Consider the following 19,885-nt stretch of genomic DNA (forward strand, 5'->3'; position numbering starts at 1 on the left):
GAAATTTCATACAATACGTAATCTTTTGTGTATGGCTTAATTTATTTAGCATGATTTTTTTTTTTTGAAATACACCCATGTTGTTGCACGTATCAGTTGTTCCTTTCTTTTTTATTGGTGACAAGTATTCCATTGGAGTCCCTGGGTGGTGAAAATGTTCAGTAAGCTCAGCTGCCAACCAGAAGGTTGGAAGTTCAAGTCCACCTAAAGGTGCCTCAGAAGAAAGCCTGGCAATCTACTTCCAAAAAATCAACATCGAAAACCCTATGGAGCACAGTTCTATTCTGACACACATGGGTCACCATGGGTCAGAGTCAACTTGATGTCAGTTAGTGGTGGTAGTATTCCATTATATGAATATACCACATTTTGTTCATCTCTTCACCAGTTGACAAACATTTAGATTGTTTGCAGTTTTAGATTATTCTGAATAATGCTGCTGTGAACATTCATGTACAAGTGTTTGTGTGGATACACATTTTCATTGCTCGTGGGTAGATACCTAATGGTGTGATTGTCAAGTTACATGGTAAGTGTATGGTTAACTTTTTAAGAAACTGCCAAACTTTTCCAAAGGGGCTGTGCCATTTTACAGTCCCACCAATAATGTATGAGTGTTCTAGTTTTCTCCATATGCTCACCAACACTTGGAATTGTCAATGTTTATGATTTAGCCATTCTAGTGGGTGTGAATAGCAGTGGAACATTGTCTGATAGCAGTGGAACATTGTCTGATATAGTGCTGGAAGATGAGCCCCCAGGTTGGAAGGCACTCAAAAGATGACTGGGGAAGAGCTGCCTCCTCAAAGTAGAGTCAACCTTGATGACGTGGATGGAGTAAAGCTTTCGGGACCTTCATTTGCTGATGTGGCACGACACAAAATGAAAAGAAGCAGCTGCAAACAGCCATTAATAATCTGAACCTGGAATGTACGAAGTATGAATCTAGGAAAATTGGAAATCGTCAAAAATGAAATGGAATGCATAAACATCGATAATCCTAGGCATTAGTTAGCTGAAATGGACTGGTATTGGCCATTTTGAGTTGGACAATCATATAGTCTACTATGCTGGGAATGACAACTCGAAGAGGAATGGTGTTGCATTCATTGTCAAAAAGAACATTCCAAGATCTATCCTGAAGTACAATGCTGTCAGTGATAGGATAACATCCATACACCTACAAGGAAGACCAGTTAATATGACTATTATTCAAATTTACCTACCAACCGCTAGGGCCAAAGATGAAGAAATAGAAGATTTTTATCAGCTGCTGCAGTCTGAAATTGATCGAACATGCAATCAAGATGCATTTATAATTACTGCGATTGGAATGGGAAAGTTGGAAACAAAGAAGAAGGATCAGTAGTTGGAAAACATGGCCTTGGTGATAGAAACAATGCCAGAGATCAAATGATAGAATTTCGCAAGACCAGCGACTTCTTCATTGCAAATACCTTCTTTCACCAACATAAACGGTGACTGTACACATGGACCTCGCCAGATGAAACACACAGAAATCAAATTGACTACATCTGTGGAAAGAGACGATGGAAAAGCTCAATATCATCAGTCAGAACAAAGCCAGGGGCCGACTGTGGAACAGACCATCAATTGCTCATATGCAAGTTCAAGCTGAAACTGAAGAAAATCAGAGCAAGTCCACGAGAGCCAAAATATGAACTTGAGTATATCCCACCTGAATTTAGAGACCATCTCAAGAATAGATTTGATGCATTGAACACTAGTGACCGAAGACCAGATGAGTTGTGGAATGACATCAAGGACATCATCCATGAAGAAAGCAAGAAGTCACTGAAAAGACAGGAAAGCAAGAAAAGACCAAGATGGATGTCAGAGGAGACTCTGAAACTTGCTCTTGAGCGTCGAGCAGCTAAAGCAAAAGGCAGAACTGATGAAGTAAAAGAACTGAACAGAAGATTTCAAAGGGCGGTTCGAGAAAACAAAGTAAAGTATTATAATGACATGTGCAAAGAGCTGGAGATGGAAAACCAAAAGGGAAGAACACGCTTGGCGTTTCTCAAGCTGAAAGAACTGAAGAAAAAATTCAAGCCTCGAGTTGCAATAGTGAAGGATTCCATGGGAAAAATATTAAACGACTCAGGAAGCATCAAAAGAAGCTGGAAGGAATACACAGAGTCAATATACCAAAAAGAATTAGTCGATATTCAACTATTTCGAGAGGTGGCATATAATCAGGAACCTATGGTACTGAAGGAAGAAATCCAAGCTGCTCTGAAGGCATTGGCAAAAAACAAGGCTCCAGGAATTGACGGAATATCAATTGAGATGTTTCAACAAGCAGATGCAGCACTGGAGGTACTCACTTGTCTATGCCAAGAAATATGGAAGACAGGTTCCTGGCCAACTGACTGGAGGAGATCCATATTTAAGCCTATTCCCAAGAACGGTGATCCAACCGAATGTGGAAATTATAGAACAATATCATTAATATCACACGCAAGAAAATTTTGCTGAAGATCATTCAAAAACGGCTGTAGCAGTATATCGACAGGGAACTGCCAGAAATTCAGGCTGGTTTTAGAAGAGGACATGGAACCAAGGATATCATTGCTGATGTCAGATGGATCCTGGCTGGAAGCAGAGAATACCAAAAGGATGTTTACCTGTGTTTTATGGACTATGCAAAGGCATTCGACTGTGTGGATCATAACAAACTATGGATAACACTGCGAAGAATGGGAATTCCAGAACGCTTAATTGTGCTCATGAGGAACCTGTACATAAACCAAGAGGCAGTTGTTCAGACAGAACAAGGGGATACTGATTGGTTTAAGGTCAGGAACGGTGTGCGTCAGGGTTGTATTCTTTCACTATACCTATTTAATCTGTATACTGAGCAAATAATCCGAGAAGCTGGACTATATGAAGAAGAACAGGGCATCAGGATTGGAGGAAGACTCGTTAACAACCTGCGTTATGCAGATGACACAACCTTGCTTGCTGAAAGTGAAGAGGATTTGAAGCACTTACTAATGAAGATCAAAGACCACAGCCTTCAGTATGGATTAAACCTCAACATAAAGAAAACAAAAATCCTCACAACTGGACCAATAAGCAACATCATGATAAACGGAGAAAAGATTGAAGTTGTCCAGGATTTCATTTTGCTTGGATCCACAATCAACAGCCATGGAAGCAGCAGTCAAGAAATCAAAAGACGCATTGCATTGGGTAAATCTGCTGCAAAGGACCTCTTCAAAGTGTTGAAGAGCAAAGATGTCACCCTGAAGACTAAGGTGCGCCTGACCCAAGCCATGGTATTTTCAATCGCATCATATGCATGTGAAAGCTGGGCAATGAATAAGGAAGACCAAAGAAGAGTTGATACCTTTGAATTGTGGTGTTGGTGAAGAATATTGAATATACCATGGACTGCCAAAAGAATGAACAAATCTGTCTTGGAAGAAGTGCGGCCAGAATGCTCCTTAGAGGCAAGGATGGCGAGACTGCGTCTTACATACTTTGGACATGTTGTCAGGAGGCATCAGTCCCTGGAGAAGGACATCATGCTTGGCAGAGTACAGGGTCGGCAGAAAAGAGGAAGACCCTCAACTAGGTGGATTGACACAGTGGCTGCAACAATAAGCTCAAGCATAACAACGATTGTAAGGATGGCGCAGGACCAGGCAGTGTTTCGTTCTGTTGTGCATAGGGTCGCTATGAGTCGGAACCAACTCGATGGCACCTAACAACAACAACAAGAAGTGGGTGTGTAGTGGTATCTTGTTGTGACTTTAGTTTGTATTTCCCTAATTATTAATGAGGTTCTTGGATGGTACAAACAGTTTGTGCTCAACTACTAAAGACTGATGACTTGAACCCAGCAGCAGCACTGCAGAATAAAGGCTTAGGGATCAGCTTTCGTAGAAATTTCAGCCAAGAAAACGTGACGGAGCAGCTCTATTCTGTAACGCATGGGGTTGCTCTAAGTCAAAATTAACTCAACAGCAATGGGTTTGATTTTGTGGTTTTAATTGTTAATGATGCTGATGATATGAGCTTCTTATGCTGTGCTTATTTGCCATTCATATATTTTCTTTGGTAAAGTGTCTTCCCATCTCTTAATTAGATCTTTATTTTTGTACTGAGTTTTAAGGATTCTTTATTCTAGATACAAGACCTTTGTCAGGTAAATGATTTGCAAACATTTTCTCCTGTGGCTTTTCTTTTCTTAGCAGTGTCTTTTGAAGAGCAAAAGTTTTTAATTTTGATGAAGTGCAATTTGTCATATTTTTCTTACATCATTCAGATGTCATAGCTAAGAAATCTGCCTAATCTAAGGTCATAAAAATTTTCTATATTTTATTCCAAAAGTTTTGTAATTTTTGTGCTTACATTTCAGTAAGAGCTAATTTTGAGTAAATTTTTGTGCAGGTTATAGTAAATCAGAGTAAGTTTGAAGACTGTCTTTTTGGATTTCCACCGTAGGAAGTGAAGATGAACATCACAGGAATGTCAGGAAAGGAAAAGAGGACTAAAAAGTAGGGTGGGAATAGAAATTTTGAAAAAAGGGTAAAGAAGAGTCAGAGGGGACTAAAAATTCCTTAAGGGGGAAAGGGGCCTAGGGAGTGCAAGCCTGGATGAGTAGGGGTATTTGGGATGAAAGTGTGCGGGGAGGAGGCGGGAGCTCGGCCAGGGGAAGGTGTGAGGAGACCCTAGAGACAGCAGACGTCGCTAGGGATTGCCACTGGAGACCCGGCCAAATCCTAAGAACTATGAGGACCCGGAACTAGTCGGGGAGAACTAGGACGCCAGCCAAGACCCGCCCCGGAGGCTTAGAAATGCGGCACACAGACGGCAAGGCTAGGGGGACCGGACCATGCCCACCCTCTGCGGCGGAACCAATTATGACGGCGGTCAGGTTTCTGGCCGGCGCTACAAAAGTGCCACACGCGGAGGGCGGTGCGCGCCGACGTGACGCGGCCGCGCGGGATGGGCAGGGCCAAGGCCGAGGCGGTGGCGGCGAGGGCGACAGCGAGAGGCAGTGGCGCGACGACTGCCCCCCAGCCCGACCACCATGAGCACCAAGCAGGTCACTTGCAGGTCCGTGCGCGGCGCCGCGGCACAGGCCGCCCGTGGCCCGAAGGGTGGCCAGCGCCCCCCGGCGGGCGCCGCGGAATCCGGGGGCGCCCCTTCCCGGCCCCGAGCAGCCGCAGCGCCCTAGCCCTGCGGCCGGAGCAGCGAGCCCAGGGCCGAGTAGAGTCGTGGGCCTTCCGAGCGGGTTAGCGCGCTGTCGGAGCCCGAGCCCGGGCCGCGGCGGGTGCGGGCCCGTGTCCCCCGGCCGAGCTCGGAGCCGCGGGCGCGGCGGGGCAGGCTGCGCAGCGGGCTTGGGCGCCTGCGGCTGGGAGGAGGCCGGCTGGGCCGGAGCGGGCCGGGGGTGGGACGCGGTCTCCTGGCGCCTGCAGTGTCGCTGGGAAGGGAGATTTGAAACTGAGTGAAGGGCTCTGGTGGTTTCCTAACGAGGGCACCACGCCGCGGTGGGTGGTTACGCGATTGAAGATCCTCGAAGAATCTGGGGGACCCAGAGCCCCTTCGCTTCCCGTCAGCCAGCCTTTGACTTTCTAGCTGAAAAGCTGAAGATTTAGTTGGAAGGACACGGATGTAACCTGAACTGGCATAGAATTAGTAAAAATTGTGCAGAAAATAACACAGGGAGCGTTTACCGAAAACCTGTTAAGCATCCCGCATGTTACCAAGCCTTTTATATACGTTGTCACTAGAGCTCACAGCGAGGCACATTTGCTTCCATTTTACGGTGCGTGAAACTGAGGCTGAAAGAGATTGACTGATGCCCTCATCTTACTGAGAGACCCATTTACTGGAGAAATGCTCGCGACAGCAATGGATGATTTAGTGTAGAAAATTCAAAACCAGATGGCTAAGGTCTGATTGCTGCTGTGAAATGGAAACAGCTTGGTTGCGTAACACTCTTACTCCTTCGTTAGCTTGTAGCTTAACGGTATTGGAACCCCAGTCCTGTTGAATTGTATGCTTGGAAGATACAAATTTATTTTAATAATTGATATTAGCAATACCTGTTTGGGAAACATTGCTAAAAAAAAAAAAAAAAGCTGTATAGTTTGGTTATGTAATAAACAGTTCATTTACATATAATCGATAGTGTTACTTCTCTTCATTAGTATGAATAATTGATAAGTGACTGTTTAAAGCTTTCTGTTAGCATTAGTGTGTATAAACTGTTCATCCAGTTTATCCAAGGCCCAGGTGGCTTTTGTTAAGCAGTTGTTAGACATTTGATGAATTTAGTGTCCATAGAAAAGACTTTTGCTAGGTTATTTGTACTAGAAGGTCTTTTTTTGATCTCTGCATATATATTATTTGCGTATATTTTTTCTCCTGTTGGAGGGAATGCTCCTATGTCTTTGCGTACTAAAAAGCAAATACTAGCTTGCTACGTAGGAAGTTTTATCTATTCCTCCATCTACTTTTATGGTTTAATTCTACCATTCTTGAACCCAGTCTACAGCTCGTAAAATGTCTGCAAAAGAGGGCACCTTTATGTAATGCTTTATAAGTGAATCACAACTCCTTATAGTATCTAATTTTAAAGATAAGGAAAGCTTACACCCAGAAGTACTTGAAACTTGCCCCAAATTTTACACTGAAGTGCAGAATTAAGAATTTAAATCAGGATCATCTTGTTTTATTCCTTCTACACCCCAAGATGGCCTGACCTGAGAACTTTAATCCTGTATTTCCCAAACAGGGGCATCCTATAGAATATTGTTACATGTAAACTAAGAGTAGGTTGGAATGTTGGGAAAAGATCTCCATTTAGGGGGCTGATGTATGTTCTGGGTGCTTTTTAGGTGCTCTACCAGCCATGTCTCACGTAATCCAGAACCAACACCATTCCACAGATCGCACAAAAATCCACTCAGTGGCAGAGGTGTGACATTAGAGTCCATGCTCTCATAAACTATATGGCCTCCAAATAAGTTTGGGAAATGCTAAGTTAAAGCTTCTGACTGTAGGATTTTTCTAAGGTTTTAATATGGTCATGTGAAGGGAAAACGCAAACATTTAGAAAGGAAAAGGTGTTTACTTGCAAAGGAGTATGAGGGAAGTCAGACCTCAGAAGCACTTCCTTGCCAAATAAACATAACAAGTATTTTAAAAAAAAATCTGCAAAATTACCAAGAGTACCAAGTTTTGTTTTGTTTTAATAATATTGTGTTTTGGGTGAAAGTTTACACAGCAGATTAGGATCCCATTTAACAAAAATTGGTCCAGTGACATTGGTTACATTCTTCACAACGTGTCAGCATTCTCATTTCCATTCTGTTCCGTTTCCATTAATCTAGCTCTCATGCCCCTGCTTCTAATCTTTGCATTAGGGTAAATGTTGACGGTTTGTTCTCATACAGTGGATTATGTAAGGGAGTACAGTACTCACGGGTAATATTGTTTATTTTATAAGCCAGTCTATTATTTGAATGAAAGGAAGTGGGGTACCTTTAATCTGTGTTACTCTATCTGAGCAGACTTCCAGTTGCCTCTTCTACTTCCAGACCCGTATACTCTGTGTTTTAAAACTCTTTAATCAGGCAAGCAAATGCACAGAAATGGGAATAGACACAGGGGTCTTCATCCCAATGCCAGTGCCCTGTTCATTATTGGACTGTCCCAGTATATTTATTACATTCAGCTCTGCAAGGTGAACTTTACTGCCTGCTTCATCACAAACTAGCTTTTTTTTTTTAAACCTCTTAAGTGAGATTTTTCAGTCATAAAGCTAGCTTTAGTGTGATGGTATTTGATTGGCCAACAGCCAAGTAGACCGAGTGCAGTCTATTCTAATGAGGATGAATGGGATGATGTTAAGCAGATGACAAGTTAGCTTAGGAAGTCTCTTTTGTTATAATTGCAGTAATTTTTCAACCAGTGCTTGGATTAGCCTTGTCAGTCTTTTTCTATCAATGTACAATAGCTAAAAAAGCCCAGCACACGTTGGCTGCAAGACATTTGATTTATTTCCTCAACAGGGAGCCCTGTTGAGAAAAGTCAGAGTACCTGACGATAATATACAGTATTGATACCAGTGTGTTGAAATAGCTAATGCTCATGTTGCTGATGGGCAATCTTTCTGGAGAGCAATTATGCAACATCAAGAACCTTAAAAATATTTATACCCATTGGTTTAGTAAACCTGGAAATTTATCATGAAATCAAAGAGATGCCCAATGATTTCTATAGCAGTACTGTTCATAATTCAAAAATTGGTTGCAGCAGTACATCGACAGGGAGCTGCCGGCAATTCAAGCCAGATTCAGGAGAGGACGTGGAATGAGGGTTATCATTGCTGATGTCAGATGGATCCTGGCTGAAAGTGGAGAATACCGGAAAGATGTTTACCTGTGTTTTATTGATTATACAAAGGCATTTGATTGTGTGGATCATAACAAATTATAGATAACATTGCAAAGAATGGGAATTCCAGAACACTTAATTGTGCTCATGAGGAACCTGTACATAAACCAAGAGGCACTCCTTCGAACCAAATAATGGGATACTGGTGGTTTAAAATCAGGAAAAAGTGGTGTGTGTCAGGGTTGTATCCTTTCACCCTACTTACATTCAGTCTATATGCTGAGCAAATAATCCAAGAACCTGGACTATATGAAGAAGAATGGGGCATCAAGATTGGAGGAAGACTCATTAACAACATGCATTATGCAGATGACACAGCCTTGCTTGCTGAGAGTGAAGAGGACTTGAAGCACTTACTGAAGAAGATCAAAGACTACAGCCTTCAGTATGACTTATACTTCAACATAAAACAAAAATCCTCACAGCTAATGGAAGCAACAGTCAAGAAATCAAATGACAAATTGCTACTGGAATAAGGTTCTTGCCTCTCACTGGTCAAGAATGAGCAGGTAAGGCACATAGAGTTTTCCACAGGAGCAAAGCTTTATTGAAGAGGCTTGCAGTGGAGACAAGGAGGGCCTACAGCAACGCATATTACGGTGCCTGCGCAGCAGATTTCCAAGATTGCTCCTGTCCCGGAGGCCTCTGCGATTCGTAGCAGGACTCATGGGGTGTGGCGCCTGTGCAGTCTCTTGCTCCTGGGTTCGGGTTCGACTCCCCGGCTGGGGCTGCAGCCCCTCACTGCCCCTGGTGGAAGGTCACACAGCAGTCACAGGTGGATGTTCTGAGCGTGTCCCTGGGGCTGGTTTTCTCCAGGTGCTTCTGAAAGGCAACTTTAAAGAAGTCTGTGGGCTATTTTTAGGTACCCTGCCCCATTGTTCTGGGGAATGGCTTTGTTTCTGTGCCCTGGCCCATTTCTTGTTACTTTGCAGATTTGGGGGCCCCTCTGTTCCCTATCTTAACAAGTCTGTAGGTTCCACACCCAACCCCTTATTACCTCCCTGATAGTATAGCCTATCTCTCTTACTTGAATCTCTTCTAACCACAGTAGTCTCTTTGCTATTCCTCAAACAGGCACCCTCCTATCGCAGAGCCTTTGCTCCCTGTCTTAGTATTGCATCGGGCAGATCTGCAAAAGACCTCTGTAAAGTGTTAAAAAGCAAAGATGTCGCTTTGAGGACTAAGGTGTGCCTGACTGAAGCCATGGTATTTTCAGTTGCTTCAAATGCATGTGAAAGCTGAACAATAAATAAGGAAGACCAAAGAATTGATGCCTTTGAATTATGGTGTTGGCAATGAATATTGAATATACCATGGACTGCCAGAAGAAGAAACAAATCTGTCTTGAAGAAACACAGCCAGAATGCTCCTTAGAAGCGAGGCTGAGGAATCTTCGTTTCATGTACTTTGAACGTGTTATCAGGAGGGACCAGTCCCTGGAGAATAACATCAGGCTTGGTAAAGTAGAGGGTCAATGAAAAAGAAGACCCTCAACGAGATGGTTTGACACAGTGGCTGCAGCAGTGGGCTCAGACATACCAACAATTATGAGGATGGCACAGGACCTGGCAGTGTTTCATTCTGTTGTATTCGATGGCATCCAGCAACAACGCTTTAAAATAGCAAAACCTTAGAAACAACCTAAAACAAGAGTAACAAGTTTACATTAGTGTGTTCATGGTGAAAAAGTTTTTCTGACTTGATTATCTTCTCCACAAATCTTATCTGCTGATGTGTAAGACATGAGTAACCTACAGGAAGTGTTCAGGGCATCATTTATTTGGGGGACCAGATCTAAATAGGGTGCTTGGCTATTTTTTGGTTTATCTTGGGCACAAAGCATTTTTAGGTTTGTTTTCCTGCCTGGGCTGTGATGTACATACTTATTCCAAATGGCAGCAGGGCAGGGTATCAGTTTTGCTTTCACTCCGATATGCATTATGCCTCTCCAAGAGATAAGTGTTGAATACTAGGATTCCCAAATTTAATGGTAAAGACACTCCATAGGTGTGTTGCCTGGAATGGCAAGAATGGCTGCTGACACAGTTCTGCCGTCAGTCAGCTCTGCTAATTCCTCTATCCAGAATCATCTTGGGGACCATTTTTGCTGATTCCGTGCCTTCCGATCAGAGTTCTCCACAGGCTGTTATTATAGCTTGGTAACAGACTCTTCTTCCCCTCTCCTCCTGCGATCACGGTCCCTTTGTCTCATAATCACTGGTGGAAACCAAAACCAAACCTGTTGGCAGTAGCACTGCCCTGTAGGGTTTCTAAGGAGCAGCTGGTGGATTTGAACTGCTGACCTTTTGGTTAGCAGCTAAGTTCTTAACCACTGCTCCATCACGACTCCAATCACTAGCAGAAGACCTAGAATTTCAGCTTCCCGAGATAATCAAACCTAGAGTTTTGGTTCTTTGAAAGTCCAAAACGTGGGGGATCTTGTGGGTAGGTAAGCGTAGGAAGACCATGCACTCCAGAGTTGGGCAGTCCTAGATTCTCATCCGTGTATCACCTGTGTCTATGAAATGGGGCTGGTGATGCCTAACTGACAGGATTGGTTAGAAGACTACGTAATAACAACAGACCATCTTCGAGCATTTACAGTGTTAGGCTAAGCATCTGCATGTGTTATTTAAACCTCTGTGAAGTAACTACAGTCATTATAGCCATATTACTGATGGGAAAGCTGAGGCTTGGGGATTTAAGTAGTTTGCTCAAGGTCACCTAGCAAGCAGTCTGACTTTACAATCATATAATCACTTGAATTAGGGGCACTTAATCACTACACTATACTTTATTTCATCCCCATCTCTAATCTAAAAGACAGGTTATTTTGCACCTACCACTGTGCCTAGTGTTAGCTCCCTACCCCCTCAAAGGACCTACTGTCACAGCAGTACAGCCATAGGGTTTGAGCCTGTGAAAACACACGGGGGGTATAAAGAAAGTAACACTGAGGATGAAAATACCCATACACTTGGAAATGATTTGCAAATGTATTTTGCAAGATGGAGTCACCATTAAAGGGCCTCTTAAGAAACCAGACTGAGTCTGTTTGGCTCCGCCCTCAGCTACAGCTAGAGCTGCTGGCTGCTCTGAGTGGCTAGTAGTGAACCTGTTATCCTTTATGACTTACAGCGTCCTTATTGTCTGAAATAGTCTGAGGGTCCCAGGGAAACAGACCCCTTTGGATTGTCCCCAAGAAAGGACCTGTGTAGCCCCTTCTTCCCTTTTCATTCATGTTTCAGTCTTTCTTGGATAAAATAAGTAGTAGCTTGGCCATCAGCTGAGGGGAGCAGTTGGAAGTGTGTTACAAGGTGCAACATGAAAGAGGCCTGGCTCACACACTTAGTGTGACACAGGTGGAGAGGAATGGCTGTAAGTGGATGCCAGAGATGTCTCAAAGGACAGGCAAGATGTCCTCAAGGTGGTTTTGTGTTTATCACTGGGGAGTGGAAATGGTGACATACGCTACAAAAATAGGACTTGACTGGCTTCATCTCTTACGTAACACTTGGTTCACGCTCACCTTTCTTGAATGCAGTGATGGTGGTCTGGAAGTTATTTTTGAACTAGTCTAAGTCTCAGCTCAGTCACTTAACAGAAGTGAAGTGGCTTGCATGAAGTACTTAGCTTGTAAATGGCAAAACTAGCAGCTCTGGTTGGCAGTTAAATATTTGATTTTTTAATGGAAAAGATAATTGGTGTGTGCAGTTCAGATAATTGGTGTGTGCAGTTCGGAAGGCAGGTTTTCTGAATAGAACTTATGGAAGGTGGTGGTAGAAGTATGGAAGGCATCCTGGTAGGACCAGCCAAACCAGTTGCCTTCAAGTTGATTGTGACTCATAGCAACCCTATAGAATAGAGTAGAACTGCCCCATAGGGTTTCCAAGGAGTGCCTGGTGGAATTGAACTACCGACTTTTTGATTAGCACCTGAGCTCTTAACCACTGTACCACCAGGGCTCCAACAAAGACGAATATCTGGTAGAAAGGACCTCTGGTAGTCTCCTACCCTGGTTCTTTCAGCAAATCTGGGCTGGTTTCTCCAAAAGAAACTTAATAAAGCATTGTTAGATCTCATTTTTGTAGAACTGTTTATATAGCCACTTTTAACCCCGTCTCTTTCAACATTTATGTCTCTTTAAAAATTTACAGTTCACCAATTCTGATACCTCTTTGTCATTCAGATTTGGCTCTTGGCACTGGTTTTTTTTTTTTTTTTTTTTTTGCTATTACACCTTTAGAGGTCAAAGATTACCATATTTGAGGATAGTTGAAATAATGATGCAGCTGAGTAGCATTTCTCAGGAAGAAAAACTGGTTAGAATGACACAGTCATGCACAGCATAATGTAGGCTGGGGCAACGTCTGACCGCGTACGTCTGCGCACACCATCGGGGGACTGTCTGGGCAGCAAGCCTGCCCTGCTGCCCTCCACCCGTGAGAATAGCCACCCCTGTTGCTGGGAGGAGTGGGCAGAGTGGGCTTCCGATCCTGCTGTCGAGTGCCCAGAGGCATTGTGGGGCCGGTGGGGGTGCCAGGCCGCTGAGACCACTCCTGTGGTGCCTGAGCCTGGAGCCTCCCCACTCTGACCATCATGGGGCTGTGGGGCTGTGTGCTGGGTGGACCAGCAGAATGCTCACCTGAGGTGTCCTGGGGCTGCCCGGGTGCACACCACACAGCAGCCCTCAGGCCACTGGCGCGGGAGCCCAACCTCCACAGACTCAGGGTGCATATCCTATTTCACAGAACATATGGTTGACTTTAATCGACCTATGACTGTACTTTTGTGTCAAGGACCCCAGGACCATCTCTGCATTTGGAGATTGGCTAGAAGGATTTGTGGGACTCAGCATCTAGCTGTACCCAAGGGGGAAGGAAGGATGGGTAGAGTTGAGAGGAATCCCTGAGCAGGCTTCCTTACGTTCTCATCCTCCCTGAGGAGTCACACAGGTGACTCTTCACCCAGCAACGAAAATACAGCACCGTGGGTGTGCACTTTGCCCAGTAAAGCCCACTAGAGACTCAGTATGCCTGGGGTTATTACTGGGGGCTGGTCATGTCGGCACCCTCTGACTAGCATGTATCAAAATTCCAGACGCCCCGCAGGAAAGCAGGTGTTCGGCATAAACCACATTGTAGGCGCACGGTAAGCCACCCTTGGCTGTTAGGAAAGCTTTTTTTTTTCTTTTCAATCTGTGGGAAACTGTTTACCAGCCAAGTTCCCAGACACAGTCAGCCGCTAGCCTTGTAAACAGGCCCTTCCAAGCATAGCAGTCTCAGGCCTACTATGTTAACTATTTTCTGTACATTTTAAACATAAATATTGTGAATAAAAAGATCCCTTTGGTGTAGCCTTTTTTTGGGGGGGGGGGGTCCATGTTTTTTAGGTTCTGTGCCTTTTTTTTAACGTAAATCTGTAGGAGCCATATAGCAAGATGCTTGCTATACAGTCTCTGATTTAGTGGAAGACCCCAAAGCAGCTGTTGCTATTTAAAAGGAAGGGCAAGAGGCAAGAGTGAGGCGGGGTTGTTCCCTCAAGAAAGCCTAGCTGACCACCTACAAAAGATCTTATAGGATGGCTCCTACTTATAGTCACTTAAGTCACAGGGTTCAGTTCTCTTTGTAGGCTTAGAAACTTGTTTTTGTTGGTGGACTCAGAGGTGGCTCATGCTAGCCGAATACAAAAGAGACCGACATAAATTAGAATTACCCTTTTATCATTTCCATGGGAGAAAAGTAACCATTAGGTGGCCTGGCCAGCATTTCCTCTCCTTTTGGGGAGACTAAGAGGTGAAGAAAGAAGTTTGCTTGGTGAACAAGGAGGGATGGGAGGCCTTCACATCTTGTAGCATCCAGCTCAGGTAGCCTCCCATGCCCAGATGTGCGGTGTGAATTGGTCACTGGTGTTCACTGGTACCCCTTCTCTGGAGGACACTGACAGTAAGGGCTCTCAGGCCTTCCTGGTCTTTCTGACAGACCATTCCCTTCTTTCTGTTGTCAAACCTTTCTTCAGTTCCAGACAGAACCATCTATGTCTTCCTGTTCCTCTCTGAAGTTATTTCCAGGTGTTCTTCGTTGGAGAGGGTTGGGCCCCAGATTGGGAGGCACCATGGTGTGTGGCGGCCACCAGTGAGTGTGAGGGGTTAGAGGAGGGGACACTTACTGGGCTGGAGGGCATCAAGTGGCTTCTTGGATTAGCCAGGACTGAAGCTGGCACACAAAGGAAGGTGAGTTACAATAATTCAGTGGGGGAAAGATGGGGGCCAAGTAATGAATTGTAGCTTTGTAGACAGGGGCCACAGTGTGAACAAAGGCAGAGCAGTACAGAAACAAGTTTTGGGGGAAAGGTCAGGGCTCTCTGGGAAGACCACAGTTGGAGTCCCTGTTTACCTGGTACCTAGCAATTAAATCTATCAGTCATCACACCTCTCTGAGCCTCCATTTTGTTATTTGCATGATACCACCGCCGGTTGCTTTCAAGTCGATTCTGACTCGGGGTGACCCCACGTGTGTCCGAGTAGAACTGTGCAGCATCAGGTTTTCATGGCTGTGACATTTCAGAAGCAGGTTACCAGGTCATTCTTCTAGGCACTTCTGGATGGGTTTGAACTTCCAACCTTTCAGTAGCCTAGCGCTCAACTGTTTGTGCCACCCAGGGACTCCTGTTCGCATCATAGGGGTAGTAATAATATTCCTCACAGGGCTGTTAGGACTAAATGGGATAAAGAAGGTGAAAGTGCTAAACAGTATTGATAGTTACTGCTTGTCAGATCTTTTATATTTTTTCTCCTTTTGTATATTCTCATAATGATACTTGTCCAGAGGGAGGGAGGGCCCTCAATGTTCAAAGTCTTCATTCAAGGGGTATGTGAGTTATCCCTCTTTAAAGAAGATAAATTGTCAGAATCCTACAGGAGGGGGGGAAAAGAGGGGAAACCAGATTGGTTGTGAATTGATCATTTGAAAGCTGGAGAGGAATGTGCCTTGAGAGTTTCTTCTATTATTCTGTCTACTTTTGTATATGTTTGAGATTTTCCATAATGTATGTATGTGTGTGTGTGTTTTTTTAATGATAAATTAAAACATACCCAAAACCAAACCAAACCCAGTGCCGTTGAATCGATTCTGACTCATAGTGACCCTATAGGACAGAGTAGAACTGCCCCATAGCGTTTCCAAGGAACACCTGGCGGATTTGAACTGCCAACCCTTTGGTTAGCAGCCGTAGCACTTAACCACTAGGCTACCAGGTTTCCAATTAAAACATGGTTCACAGATAAAACCCCTTTACCAAAAAGAGTTTCATAGGAGGATTTCCTTAGCTTTCAATAAACTGACAATTTTATTTCTTTAAGGCCCTCCTGACATGGACCCTGTAAACATGGACCTTGTAGCAGCCTTCTAATGGGGTCCATGCCTGCAGTTGCAGCCTTCTCCATTCTGTCCTCCACCTGCAGCTCCAGTGACCCTCCTGAAGAAGGCCTGGGAGAGGGCGCGTTTAGTCATAGTGCGCGGTTTTCTTTGCTTCAGAACCCTGCGGTTTTCTTTGCTACAGGACCCTGAACCTGCCCTCTGCTACTGTCTGTCGTAGTTTTCTGAGAAAGAACTAGGCCGTGCAGTTTCCTAAGCTTACTTGACTGACTTTATCCCTTGTTCTGAGGCACACTCATCAGTATTTTAGCTGATGCCAGGGTTTCTTGGAGCACGATTAGGGTGATAATACAGCCTCATCTCTGGGCAGGCCTGCCCACATGTCTCAGCCTTTTTACCTGCTGTCCTCTCTGCCTGCACATACCCCTCCCTCCCACCCCCTCTTCATTTTTAACCCCCTTGTTCTTCAAGATTATTACCTCTTCCAGGAGGATGTCCCCCAGGCCCCCTCCCACATCCTCCCTCAGCCTGGGGTATACCTCTCCTCTCTGCTTCCCCAGTTCCCGCATACGTTTTAATAAGGTGCACTTCGCTCTTTTGTAACTAGCTGTCAGGTTAATTGTCAGTGTCCTGTACTAGAGTTTAAGAAGAACTGAACTCTTTTTGGTACCCGCTGTGGGATAGATACTGAACCTGTCCTTGCCAGGGCTGCATAGTCTTTGTAATGGTTTTTAAGCTAAAAGTCTTTTATTATATCAAAAGCAGTATATGTTCATAGTAGAAATGTTAGAAAACACAGTTCAGCAAAAATAAGAAAATGAAAGCATCATATACCTTCAACTATTGCCATTGTGAACACTTTCTTATATATCTTTTCCAGATTTTTAAATGCATCTACCCATTGCCATCAGAGTCGATTCCCCTCATAGCGACCCTATAGGACAGAGTAGCATTTTCCCACAGGGTTTCCAAGAAGCGGCTGGTGGATTTGAACTGCAGACCTTTTGGATAGCAGCCATAGTCTTAACCGCTATACCACCAGGACTCCAAATGCATGTATATATGTATATGTTTATGAATTTTTACCAAAATGAGATACTGTATATGCTGTTTTATACTGTTCTTTTCAGTTAATAATCTTTAACTTTTCATGTCAATAAGTATTTATTTTATCTAATACCTAGTCCATAGTCAGATTTCCCCAGTTGTTCCAGAAATGTCATTTATAGTTATTTTGTCCAAACTAGAATATAATCCAGGACCACATATTTCATCTGGTTGTTATATCCCTTATGTTCTGTATACTAATCTAGCAGAGCCCTCCATTTTTAATTCTTTTTTTCTTAAACAGCTTTTTCAAGGCATAATAATTTACATACCATAAAATCCATCCATGTTAAGTGTATAATTCAGAAATTCTTAGTAAATTTACAGCGTTGTACAACTACAACCACGATCAAATTTTAGAACATTTATGTTACCCCAAAAAAGATCCTTTGTACCCATTTGCAGTCACCTTCCATTCCCCACCCTCCCAACCCCAGGGAACCCCTGATGTACGTTTTGCCCCTGAAGACTTTTCTGGACATTGTGTGTAAATGGAATCATACGGTGTGTGGTCTTTTAGCTTGCTCCCAGTTCCCTGTATTTCCTGTGTACTGGAAGTTATTTCACTTAGAAGGTTTCTGAGATTCAGTTATGTTGTAACATGCATCAGTACTTCATTCCTTTTTATTGCTGAATAATATTTCATTGTATGCTTATATTACTTTTTTTTTTAATCCATTCACCAGTTGATGGACATTTGGGTGGTTTCCACTTTCTGGCTATTATGAATTCTGTAATGCAGCTGTGAACATTCATCTGCAAGTCTGTGTGGACGTATTTCTTTTAAGTAGATACATAGGAGTAGAATTGTTGACTCATATGGTAAACTTATATTTAAGTTTTTATGAAAGTTCCAAGCTCAGTCCCCCTTTTTTTCATGATACTTAGTTATTAAACAGACAGGCCAAGGGTTTCACATACTGTCCTTTTGTGCTTATCTAGTTGATTTCTCATGATGTCTTTTAGCTTGTTCCCAATCCCCTGTATTTTCTGTAAACTGGAAGTTAGAGCTGAAATTTTGTTGGATGCAAGTTAAATGTGGCTAGAACACATCATGGGTTATATTGTGTACTTCATATTGTGTCACATCAGCAGACACAACATATTTGAGTTTCTTTTTTTTATAACTTGACATCAGGTCCAGCATCAATTGCTGAAAAGACTTATCCTTTCCCGTTGAATTATATTGATAGCTTTATCAAAAGTTAATTGATTATGTATGTGTGGTTCTATTTCCACGCTCTTCAGAGAAACTTCCTCAGCCTCCCTGAACTCCAATCTTGTCTCCTCACTCAGTAAGACCATTGTGCTTTGTATGGGATTCCCCTCCCTACACCACAGTCCAGAGCATGCCTTCAGGCAGAAACATGGGACTCATCTCACTACTTTTTCTCTCAAGGATCAGACTTGTGTTGCCTTTTGTCCACTATCCGAAAGTGATTGTTTTGTGTACTTTGGCCAGCAAATTCCATACCAGTTAATGCTTCATACCTAGAAGCAAAAATCTGTTCTCTTTTTGTTTTGGTTTCTTTCTCTCTGTTTCAGTTTGGGTAGTTTCTATTGCTGAACCTTCAGGTTCTCTGATCTTTTCTTTTGTGGTGTCTGATCTGCTATTAAGCTCATCTAGCGTATTTTTCGTTTCAGATATTGTATTTTTCATTGCCAGAAACTCCATTTGGTTCTTTTATATGTTTTCCATTTCTTTCCACATTACATTCATGTTTTCCTTTAAGTCTTTGAGCATATTGAGCATATTTACAATAGAAGTTTTAAAGTTCTTGTCTACTGATTCCATCATCTCTAACATTCCTATCATTGATTAACTTTTTTCCTGGGTATGGGTCATTTCCTGATTTGGGGCATATGTCTAGTAAATTTCAATTGAATGCTGAAAATTGTGTTGTTTATCATTTGGATTTTATTGCCTTGCTTTAAAGAATATTAAAATCTGTTTCACCTGACAGTAGGTTACTTGCTGATTGCTTGATCCTTCCAAAGCTTGTTTTTAAAAAAACAAAAAGCTTTTTTTTAAAAAAAAAAAAAAAAATCACCATGGAGTCAGTTCTGACTTGTGGTGGCCCCATGTGTTATAGGGTAGAGCTGAGCTCCAGAGGATTTTCTTGGCTGTAATCTTTACAGAAGCAGATCATTAGGCTTTTCTTCCACTGAGCCACTGGGTGTGTTCAAACCGACAACCTTTCAGTTAGTAGATGAGCCCAAACCATTTGCGCCATCCCAAGACCTTCAGCTTTATTGGGGCTGGTCTAAAATACTCACTACGCTTGGACTAGGACCTTAATACCAAGGCATGTTCTTTCTGGGATCTCTCTGCTGTTGCTCTAAATATTTGATGAAGTTTGTCTACTCTGACTAGACAGAATTAAAATGTCTCCCAGTTATCCTATACTGGTTATTCCTTCAGGGTCAGAGGTGGACATCCCAATGGAACATTCTTTTATTAGGTGCTACCTATCTTACTTGATTCCAGTCACAATCCAGTGAAGCAGGTAATGTAATCATCATTTTATAGATGAAGGTGTGAGGCCCAGAGAAGTTGGTTATATGACTTGCTCATAGGTGGCAGGGCTGAGTCTTGAGCCCGAGTCACTCCCACTCCAGTATAACCATACCCTTTAAAAGCTCCATGAAAACAGAGACATTTTTATAGAGTATTTTCTCAATTATGAGGCTCATAATTTACACATTTAACATAAAGTTGATCCTCATTATTCATAGATTACATATTTGTGAATTCATCAACTTGCTAAAAATTTTTTGTAATCCCAACATCAGTACTCTTGGCACTTTTGTGGGTATTCACAGGCATACACAGAGCAGTGAAAAAACTGAGTCATCCAGCATGCACGTTCCCAGCTGAGGCTGAACAAGGTGACTGACTCTGCCTTCTTGTTTCAGCTTTCATACTGCAAACAAGTGTCCTTTTTAATACCACGGTTTTTGCATCT

The 19,885-nt window shown here is 43.1% G+C and overlaps 1 protein-coding gene across 2 annotated transcripts in view; it reads left to right on the top strand.

Moving 5' to 3' along the window:
• The first annotated feature begins 4,955 nt into the window (after nt 1-4,955).
• MKRN2 (makorin ring finger protein 2) overlaps nt 4,956-19,885 on the top strand; it is a 40,366-nt gene continuing 25,436 nt past the window's right edge. The window contains exon 1 of one of the 2 annotated variants that reach the window (XM_049863379.1): nt 4,956-5,088. Coding sequence is in view for 1 of the 2 variants with exons in the window: in XM_049863377.1 (XP_049719334.1) it covers nt 5,063-5,088 (26 nt within the window). In the remaining variant the exon portion in view is untranslated. The remainder of the gene's footprint in view (nt 5,089-19,885) is intronic. The other variant, XM_049863377.1, reaches the window with a different exon arrangement.

This window comes from Elephas maximus, chromosome 20 (genome assembly GCF_024166365.1).
Source record: "Elephas maximus indicus isolate mEleMax1 chromosome 20, mEleMax1 primary haplotype, whole genome shotgun sequence".
Classification (NCBI taxonomy): domain Eukaryota; kingdom Metazoa; phylum Chordata; class Mammalia; order Proboscidea; family Elephantidae; genus Elephas; species Elephas maximus.